The 10,816-nt window shown below is 51.2% G+C and overlaps 1 protein-coding gene across 1 annotated transcript; it reads right to left on the reverse strand.

Annotated features, from left to right (window-relative positions):
- Positions 1-391: 391 nt before the first annotated feature.
- On the reverse strand, positions 392-6,381 carry LOC131706752 (uncharacterized). Its single transcript, XM_059008437.1, has 2 exons — positions 5,166-6,381; positions 392-4,995 (listed from the first exon to the last, which is right to left on the reverse strand). The coding sequence occupies exons 1-2, from the start codon at positions 6,379-6,381 to the stop codon at positions 806-808; spliced, it is 5,406 nt and encodes a 1,801-aa protein (XP_058864420.1). The 3' UTR covers positions 392-805.
- Positions 6,382-10,816: the final 4,435 nt, after the last annotated feature.

Raw genomic sequence — 10,816 nt, forward strand, 5'->3', positions numbered from 1 at the left:
CAGTCCTTCACTCCATTTTCAGTGAAAGCGGGGTCTTTTGAACTGAAAAACTGTCTGCAAGGAAAGCAGGAAACCAGGAAACCGCATCTGCCTGCTTACTGTACTGTAAATATGAAAACGTATTTCAATATTCTGATGAAAATGAATGGTTTTGCTTTCCAAAGTCAATTTCTGGATACACAGGTAAACAAGGCTGTGACGGTCCTGTTTCAATATCACCAAGGTCCAAAATACAGGATTTAGTTGCATTTCAATGTCATTCGCTTGGCTGGTTTAACGTCCATTCTTCCAGCCGATCTGAGCCCCATATAAATATTGGAAAGTTTACGGTAAGTGTGTTTTTTTTTTTTGCGAATATACTGTAGCGTTCTGTGCTATGGGGATGAGACAGACTCGGGAGAGACCAGATGAGGTTCCACGTACTTTTATTTTTTTAATTTCTTTAATAACACAACGAAACCCTGTTTGGGCCGGGGTTCACGCCAAAATAACAAATAGCTGTCTCTCTCTCTTTTACACCGCAGACTCACCGACAAGCACTCTCTCAGCCGGTACTCTCTCTCTCGTAATCGCTCTCCAGTCAGACATTCACACGCATTCTCCCGCTCGCGGCTTCCCCCCCCTCCTACTTATAGCCTCTGGGGGAACCGCCCACTGCACACACACGCATGCACTCACGCAGACACACACCAACGGCGTGCCCCGTACCCTCACAATACATGGAACCTTAAACAGGACGTAACAAACAAGACAAACACAATGTCCAGGATGCTGCCATCGCCAGGGTCGTTACACAGCCCCCCCCTTAGTCCCTCGTCCCCGAGGGAAGAACAAAGTCTCGAAAACGACCCGGGAGGCGATGCTGTCTTTGCGGGCGGGAGCCCTGCGTGGAGGACGGGCTCCTGTCAGCCACAGGGGACAGGGAAACTGAACCGTCGGGGGAGGAACCCTCAGCCCTGGGGGTGGGGGGACTGTTAGGGCGGGGTGGATCAGGAGGGGGCAGGAGAGGACTGTCAGGAGCTGCTGGGTCGGATGGTGCTGGGTGTTGTCCCAGGTAGGGGGCCAGCCGATCCCGGTGTAGCACTACCTTGCGTCCTCTGTGAGGTAGCTGCACCCGGTAGGCCACGTCCCCGATCCTCTCCAGGACATGGCAAGGACCAAGCCAGTGGCTGTCCAATTTGGGGCAACGGCCCCGCTGTCTCTTGGGGCTGAAGACCCACACGAGCTCCCCGGCGGTGAAGTGGCGCCCCCGTACTCGGAGGTCATAGTTCCGCTTCTGCCGTACCCCAGCAGCCTGCAACTGGTCCCTGGCGAAGCTGTGGGCTGATTCCAGTCGGTCCTGTAGTCTCCTGGCATACTCAGGGCCCGGGGGTACACTGGGGGCATCTGGGGGACGACCAAACGCTAGCTCCGCAGGAGTGCGCAGCTCACGCCCCAGCATGAGCAGGGCAGGGGTGCAGGCGGTGGAATCCTGGACAGCAGAGCGGCAGGCCAACAGCACGACAGGCAGGTGGGTGTCCCAGTCCCGCTGGTGGGTGGCGGTGGTGACAGCCAGCTGTACGGCCAGCGTGCGGTTGAACCTCTCCACCAGTCCGTCGCTCTGAGGGTGCAGAGGGGTGGTCCGCGTCTTCTTGATGCCCAGGCGCCGGCACATCCCGGCAAAGACCCGGGACTCAAAGTTGCGCCCTTGGTCGGAATGCAACTCTTGAGGGACCCCGAACCGGCTGAAGAACCCCTCCAGCAGTGCTTCAGCGACCGTCTCTGCCTCCTGGTCTGGCAAAGCGTACGCCTCTGGCCACTTAGTGAAGTAATCGAGGGCCACCAGAACGAACCGGTTCCCCCTCTCTGAGCGTGGAAAGGGGCCTAGTACGTCCACGGCAACCCTCTCCATAGGCCCCCCGACCTGGTACTGCTGGAGTGGGGCGTGCGACCGGCCCTGGGGTCCTTTCCGGGCAGTGCAGATGTCACAGCGTCGGCAGTGGTCCTCCACGTCTCGCCTGCACTGCCCCCAGTAGAACGACTGGCGGAGCCGCCTCAGGGTCTTCGTCACTCCAAAATGACCAGTGCCTGGGGTCCCATGATGGGCCTCTAGCACCTCCTGGCGCATCGCCCCCGGGACAACCACCTGCCACCTCACCTCCCCCGTGGCGGGCACCTTCCACTGCCGCTGAAGGACTCTGTCACGCAAGGCCAACCCGCTCCACTGAGCCCACAGCCCCCGAGTGGCGGTGGAAAAAGGGGCCACCTCCTCCCAGGGAGGCCTTCGCTGCTCCTCTAGCCAATGTAGTATGGGGCGGAGGTCCGGGTCTCGGTCCTGATGGGCTCTCCAATCCACCCTCTCAGCCGATACTGCCACCCGGCATTGCTCTTCCCCCCGGCGGGACAGCTCTGCTTCCCTCTCCTCCTTTCTGCTGCAATGGGCGCATCCCTCCCGGGCACAGGGACGACGGGACAGCGCGTCCGCATTGGCGTGCTTCTCACCAGCCCGGTGTTGGATCCGGTACTGAAACGCCTGGAGCTGCTCGATCCAACGGGCGACCTGTCCCTCCGGCTCCCGGAACGTCAGGAGCCACTGCAGGGCAGCGTGGTCTGTGCGAATGGTGAAGGGGAGCCCGCAGAGATAGTGGCGGAAGTGGCGGACCCCCTCCACCACCGCAAGCAGCTCCCGTCGGGTGACGCAATACCGGCGCTCTGCCTTGCTGAGCGACCGGCTAAAATACGCCACCACATGCTCCCCTTCTGGACCCGGCTGGGATAAGACAGCCCCGATCCCCTCGTTGCTTGCATCCGTGTCCAGCAGGAAGGGAGAACGGACATCCGGGGGAGCCAGCACCGGGGACTGGCACAGCGCATGTTGCAGGGAGGCGAACGCCTCCTGGCACGCCGGGGTCCACTCAAAGGGCTCGTCTTTCCTCAGGAGGCGGTGCAGGGGGGCAGCGATGGTGGCAAAGCCCTGCACAAACCTGCGGTAGTAGGACGCAAGCCCTAGGAAGCTTCTAACCTGCCGGGGATTGACGGGAATAGGCCAGTCCCTCACTGCGGTGACCTTGTCCACCTCTGTCTGGATCCCCTCTGCTCCCACTCGGTGCCCGAGGAACGAGACCTCCTGGCGCATCAGCTGGCACTTTTCAGAGTGCAGTTTTAGCCCCGCTTTCCTCACTCGCCGGAGCACCTCATGCAGGGAGGCCAGGGCGTCCTGGAAGGTCCCTCCGTGGACTAGCAGGTCATCCAGGTAGACCAGGCACTCCGAGGGGGGTACTCCGGCCAGCACCTTTTCCATGAGCCGCTCGAACGTTGCGGGGGCGTTGCAAAGTCCGAACGGCATCACAGTAAACTGCCACAGACCCCGTCCAGTGGAGAAGGCAGTCTTCGGCCGTGCAGAGGGATCCAGCGCAACCTGCCAGTAGCCGCTGCGGAGGTCCAGCGAAGAGAACCATCTAGAGCCGGCCACCAAGTCCAGGGACTCATCGATGCGGGGAAGGGGGTAGGAGTCCTTCTCCGTCACATCGTTCACTCGCCGGTAATCGACGCAGAAGCGCCACTTGCCGTCCTTCTTCCGCACCATGACTACCGGCGAGGTCCAGGGGCTGTCGGACGGCTCAATGATCCCCGCTGCCTTCATCTCCTCCAGCACCTGCTCTGTGGCTTCCTGGAGGGCGAGTGGTTGGCGGCGAGGGCGCTGCTTAATGGGGCGGGCGGCTCCCGTCTCGATCTGGTGCTGCACCAGGTGTGTCCGCCCCACGTCATCCGAGGCGGTAGCGAAACTGTGGCGATACTCATACACCAGTTCCCACAGCTGGCGACGCTCTTCTGTGCAAAGCCCTTCGCAGCTCCTGAGCCAAACTGCATGCACTGCGCTGAGAGCTGGGTCTTCAGGGGAGACTGGTGGCGGAGGGGAGATTGCTGGGGACGCTGAATTACTCCTGACAGTAGGGCGTGGCATGGCGGTATCCTCCCGCAGCCCTTGGGTAGCGGTTGGCGGCGCCGGGCAGGGTGGCGGGGCTGCCTGGGGGAGAGCTGCATTCCCCTGGGCCACGCTAGAACTGCAGGAGGGCGGCTGTACATGCTGGCGAGCATTGCGGCCTGAGAGTGGCCGTGTTGGCTGGCGAGCGTTGCGGCCTGAGGGTGGCCATGTTGGCTGGCGAGCGCTGGCACCTGAAGGCGGCTGTGCAAGCAGTAGCTCCTTCCGGAGTGGGGGCCGTCGAGACGCTGTATTGTCCCTGATGAGACTGGCGCATGATGGAGCCCGGGGGTGTGCTGAGGTCTCCCGTCTCATGGCGGCGGTCCGTTGTGTCCTCGGCAGATCCCGAAACTGTCGTGCGAAGGGGTCCCGACTCCGACCCAGCGGTCCAAGGGGTGAGGCTAAAGCTAAAGCCGGGCTCCCCTGTATGTGCAGTGTCCCGGTCCGGAGGTTTAGCTGTCCGCCTGTGTAGCGCAGGAAGTCCAGGCCCAGTATGCAGGGGTCCTGTACAGCTGCTACCCAGACAGGGTGGTGTACTGTCCGTCCAGCCACTTCAATAGCAAGGTTGCCCTTTCCTTGCATGGGGGCTAGCTCTCCAGTCACAGTGCGCAACTGCACGGTGGTGGGCTCCAGCCGGACCCCTGCAGGGAGCACATCGGGGCGGATGAGAGTCACCGTGGAGCCAGTGTCTACGAGAGCAGTGCACGGGACCCCCTCAATGCGGACGGGGACATGGCAGAAGTCCCCGGCAGTGGTCCTTCCTACCGCTATAGCTGGCTGGCACTGTCTGTGGTCGGCTGTTTCCGTGAGGGGTGACGCCCTGCTCTGTCGGCTACACGGGTTAGTACTGGTGGCGGCCGCTGCAGCTGGGTGGTCCGCGATTAATGGGACTGGACTGGGGGCACGCGTCGTCCCGTCTATGCGGGCCCCTTGGCGTTTCCCTGCGGTTGCTGTGTCAGGTGTGGTGGTGGTGCAGCAGCTGCTGCTGGGCAGTGGCGCCGTAGGTGGCCAGGCTGTCCACAGCCCCAGCACAGCTGTGGGGGGGTTTCAGGAGTCCGAGCTGGCTGGGTGATCGCCGCCCTGATGAGGGTGGTAAGCTCCGGGGGCCAGGTGGGGTCAATGGTGCGGTACGGGGCCTCCTCTTCTTCTGCTTGGGCCATGCGAGCTCTAGGTGGTGTGTGGTCAGGCCGCCTCTTCTGCTGACCACTCTCGCTCCCAGGGGCATGGTCCCGCTCCCCCTCCTCGAGCACCGCCTCGACTCGTTCGGCGTGAGCCACGGCAAGCTCTAGGGAGGTTGGGGCAGCAAACCGGACCTGCTGACGTAGAGCGGTCGGGGTCAGTCCGCGAACAAAGGCCTCGACAGCCAGGTCCTCCTGGGTGGCTGGCGGGAACATTGGGTACCCCCTCCGGGCCAGGTACCGGACATCAGCAGCCAGTACGCCCAGTTTCTCTCCGGGAGCTCTAGTGCGGTTGGCCAGCTGCAGGCGCAACCCGACTGCGGGCTCCACTCTCCCAAAACGGCGTTCGAGAGCTGCGGTTAACACCTCGTATTGGGCCACCTCGTCTGGGCCCAAGTCCAGCAGAACCTGCAGCGCTTCTCCCTCTAATGCAGCCGCCAACTGTCCTGCTTTCTCCGTCGGCCCCCAGTCATTAGTGAGCGCTGCCATCCTGAATTTGACGTGGTACGCCTCCCACGGCGATCTACCGTCATATCGGCCTGCTTTCACTGGCTGCCGGCTCGCCCCTGGCAACATGTTCCCCCCACACCGCATATTCTCTCTCCCGTGATCGGCACGGGGCCCATATCGGGGCTTAACGTCACGCTCTCTTGTCAGACACACGCTCAGTTCAGCAACCAATGTCCCATAGCTACTACAGCCATTTAGATCGACGGTGGTTAAACAATGTAAAGCCTCTTCTTCTAAACAAGCAATTAAATTACTGGCTTTCTCTCTGTCTGTCCAGTTGTTTACCATTGCCATCATTTCAAACTGCTTTACAAAGTCTCGCCAATCGGCCTTACCGTTGTACTGCAAACGGCTGTAATAAACCCCCTTGTTGACATTCTGCTGCAGGGCGGGCGTGTCCGATGGTGACGCTGCCTCCTCCTTGACGCGCACTTGCGCTCCTCCTATCTCTGTGGCTGATGAGGTCCTTGCGGCGGCCGAAGAATCTCCTTCTCCCTCGATGACGATGGCGCAGTGCCCCTCAGCCTGCGGAGCAGTCTGTCTGTCTTCCAGCTCCGCCATCTTGATCCCTCTTTCCTCTTTCGCCCAAGGGTTCTTGCTCCTCCCTCGCTCCATGTTCTCTCCTCCCCATGCAGCGCCCATTCTCGGGTAGCTCCTGACCCTCAGCTCAGCGACCAGCTCCTCCAGTCTGGCTCGCAGCTCGTCTTCTCTCATCTCTCTCGCGTCCGCCATCTTCTCCCTCTTGCTTCTGTTTCACCCCTCGTGACAGGCGCTGTACAAATCCCACTTCTGAAACACCAATGTAGCGTTCTGTGCTATGGGGATGAGACAGACTCGGGAGAGGCCAGATGAGGTTCCACGTACTTTTATTTTTTTAATTTCTCTAATAACACAACGAAACCCTGTTTGGGCCGGGGTTCACGCCAAAATAACAAATAGCTGTCTCTCTCTCTTTTACACCGCAGACTCACCGACAAGCACTCTCTCAGCCGGTACTCTGTCTCTCGTAATCGCTCTCCAGTCAGACATTCACACGCATTCTCCCGCTCGCGGCTTCCCCCCCCTCCTACTTATAGCCTCTGGGGGAACCGCCCACTGCACACACACGCATGCACTCACGCAGACACACACCAACGGCGTGCCCCGTACCCTCACAATACATGGAACCTTAAACAGGACGTAACAAACAAGACAAACACAATGTCCAGGATGCTGCCATCGCCAGGGTCGTTACAATACCTTATGAAATACGCTGAATGCCCCTTGATTACAAGTACGATAATAAGTGTGTGTTTAGAAGCTTAATAGTCAGTATTAATAATTGATTTAAACTGGTGTGAAGTGATGGAAATGGTGTTTGAAATTGGTTTTAAAAATCAGTGCAGCTTGTTATCCTTACTGATTTGCTTAAATAGGCATAACATATTTTAAAGTACAAGTTAGTGCTCTATTAGACTTCATTCATTTGACCGCCTTATGTTAAAAAAAAAAAAAAAACAACTCAATATATATGTAGCATCCCTGAGCGGTTTTGAGGTCTGTTTTGTGCTATAAATTATTATACGGTACAAGTTCTCAAAAATAATCTGGTTTACAGCTTTTATTTGTGTCCGGCAGGCCGACTATTTTTCAAACTCAGCACAATGAATTAAACTAGTAACAGACTAATAAAAAAAAAAATGCAAGTCTTAATTATATATATTAATACAGTGCCTATATCAAGTCTACACCCCCTTTCAAAATGTTCACCTCTTGTTGCCTTACAGCCTGGAATTAAAATAGTTGTTTTTTTTTTTTCATTTATCTACACATCCTACCCCACAACTTCCAAGTTAAAAAGAATATTCTAGACATTTGTAGAAAAATAATTAAAAATAGCTTGGTTGGATAAGTGTCCACCCCCCTTGTAATAGCTCAGGTGTAACCAATCACCTTCAAAATCACACACCATGTTAACCCTATGCTGCCTAAGGAAAAGGTCCATATTTGGTTATGAATATGAACACTTTGTTTAATTGCTTGTAGCTTTTAAACCGTAATTCAGAAATTAAACCCCAATACACCCACAGAAATGCATTAAGTAGATATGTTCAGTAATGTGGGTTATTTTGTTGTGGGGTGATTATTTTTTTTCCATATGAGCTACTCATCATAATTTTTCTTTGAAAAATAAAAAGTACAAATATTTTAAAAAATTGCAAATTTCAACCTTTTTCCAAGTATTCCATAAATGTCTCAAGGATTTCAAATCTGAAATCCGAATTGAATTATCTTGAACAGTTGCAGAGCTAGATACGGTTTTATAATGTATGGAATTTTAGAAGAAAAAAAAAATCAACCTGTGAAATGCAAATGCCAGCCAATAGACTTGCCAAAAACTTATTGGAAACATTATTACCCTGTCTGAGATACAATTATATTTAAGTATAAAAATGAAGAAACAACACACAAGATATTAAGTAAAAAAAAAAAAAAAAAAAAAAAAAAAACGATTTTATTTATTTATTTAAATAGATGCAAATTACAAGGTAAAATAAACTTAGACAAAATTAAGATTTAAGATGTTTATTTTCAAAACTACAATAAATAATAAATGAAGACTCAGTCCTCTTCAGAGACTGAAACAGATGCTGGAGCTGCTGGTCTCCATCCATCTTCTGGCTCACACACACCCACACAAAACATTAAAATACCAGTTCATAATAATAAACAATTCTCCAGCCTTTTTTCACACAGAGAAAAATTAAACTGAAAACAAAATACAATAATAAAGTAATAATATAATACATGGCTGATTAATAATAACTACAACTAAATAATGCCTCACTGTTCTTTGCACAAACAAAATAAAATATTCATGGCTAAATAATAGACAAAGTAAATCATGATCAAATACATGGCTAAATAATAATAACTAACTTACAGCTAAATCATGCCTCACTCTCTTCTTTACACACATATACACCAAGTAAAAAAAAACCCTAATAAAACACTAAATAATTACCGAAAGTTAAAATAAATTAAAACAGCTAAATAATAATAATATTGACTAATGTTACAGCTAAGAATGATATGTCCGGAAAAAAAAACAAAATATATTGAAAGAATATTCAGCATGTACTGCTGATGTAGTTTCGCATCGCACGCAGCAGTATGTCTATTTTCTCCTGAGGAGAAACAACTTGTAAAAAGGGGGAAAAGAAACTAAAATTAACACGAACAGAAGTGAAACTAACTTCAATATTTTTATTTTATTTTTGTTATATGCTAGTAGAGTAGTTACTCTTGTTTGGATCTTACAAAGTTAGCTCTGCCTAGCAAGCAAGCAAGCAGACACATACACACACAGACAGACATGACAACAAATATAAAGTTTTAAAAACAAAATATGGAAAAAAAACAATACGACTAATTATTTTAAGTATTTACCTTTTAGATTATGTGCTGATTATCCGCCCTGGAATTGTAGAATTGTAGATAAAGAACTCCGCTGTCCACTCAGTCGTAATGGCGCTGGCAGTGAGACTCGTCTTCAAACTCAAAATAATATATGCCACACCCATCCTAGCCTTAAACCAATGGTATAATGACACGGCCCGTGGTCATGGCAATGACCCAACACAAAAAGAAACAAGGTATCTGTTTGTATGGCTGAGAAATGACCTTTTTGTCATCATGAATTTTTCAATGAAATTAAAGCGCATCAGCTGGCAAGGGTTAAGTGGCCTCCACCTGTGTTAAATTGTAGTGATTCACATGATTTCAGGATACATTCAGCAGTTCCTGTAGGTTCCCTCTGCTGGGTAGTGCATTTCAAAGCAAAGACTCAACCATCAGACGGAAGTTCACCTTTCAGCATGAAAATGACCCAAAACACACAGCCAAAGCTACACTGGAGTGGCTAAGGAACAAAAAGGTAAATATCCTTGAGTGGCCCAGTCAGAGCCCCGACCTAAATCCAATCAAAAATTTGCGGCATGACTTGGAGATTGCTGTCCATCAACGCTCCCCAAGGAACTTGACAGAGCTTGAACAGTTTTGTAAATATTGCCAAATCTAGGTGTGCAAAGACCTATACCAACAGACCCACAGCTGTAATTGCTGCCAAAGGTGCTTCCACCAAGTATTAACTCAGGCGGGTGGAGACTAATCCAATTATGATCTTTCAGTTTTGTATTTTTAATATATAATTTTTTTCTCAATAAAAACTTTTTTTCCCCTTAACAGTGTGGAGTATGGTGTGTAGATAAGTGGAAAAAAATCCTCATTTAAATGCATGAAACTCTGAGGCACTGACACAACAAAATGTGAAAAAAGTTCAAGGGGGTGTAGACTTTCTATAGGCACTGTATATATATATATATATATATATATATATATATATATATATATATATATATATATATATAATGCGTGTATCTTACTGTACATCTTTCGGTTTAATAAACGCAGAGGGGAAAGTGTGGAATAGCCTCCCCAAACGAAAGACTCACGCGCCGCCTTATAAGGGTGATGCTGAACCTTTGGCCAGAGCTGTAGGTCAGTATGATTGAGGATCCATACTGAAAACAGCTTTCTCTTCTCAGGGATCTCTGAACCCCTCTGCCCCACCTCTGACACACTGCCTGGGTCCCCTTCATGGTGCTGCCTGCGTTAATAATGTCATCGTGCTCAAACGTCATCATGGCTTGCATTTCCACGATGGTAGCGTAGATGAGCACGTGGTACATGATGTCACTAATCCTGCAGGAAAGAAGAAAGAAGATGCTAACATGGCACAGGGGATGGCAAAAAGACTTCCATTGCGCAGCAGTGTGATCCATTGCTGGTTTTACTGGGAGTTTAATAATCAAATCAGACACATCTGAGCTAGTTACCTATATATGCTGTGGCTAATCAAACAATTATTATTATTATTATTTATTTCTTAGCAGACGCCCTTATCCAGGGCGACTTACAATCTTAGCAAAAACATTTCAAGCGTTACAATACAAGTAATACAATAAGAGCAAGACACTACACAATACACACAAAGGAATGCAGTGCTCCCAATGCAGCTCTCCCAACCCAGCTCTCCACAATACAACACAAAACTACTTTGCAACTTAACACAATCACGCCACGTTACACAACTACCCTTTCACACTGTGGCTGCATTCTTTTGCGT

Source organism: Acipenser ruthenus, chromosome 37, assembly GCF_902713425.1.
Source record: "Acipenser ruthenus chromosome 37, fAciRut3.2 maternal haplotype, whole genome shotgun sequence".
In the NCBI taxonomy this organism is placed as follows: Eukaryota; Metazoa; Chordata; class Actinopteri; order Acipenseriformes; family Acipenseridae; genus Acipenser; species Acipenser ruthenus.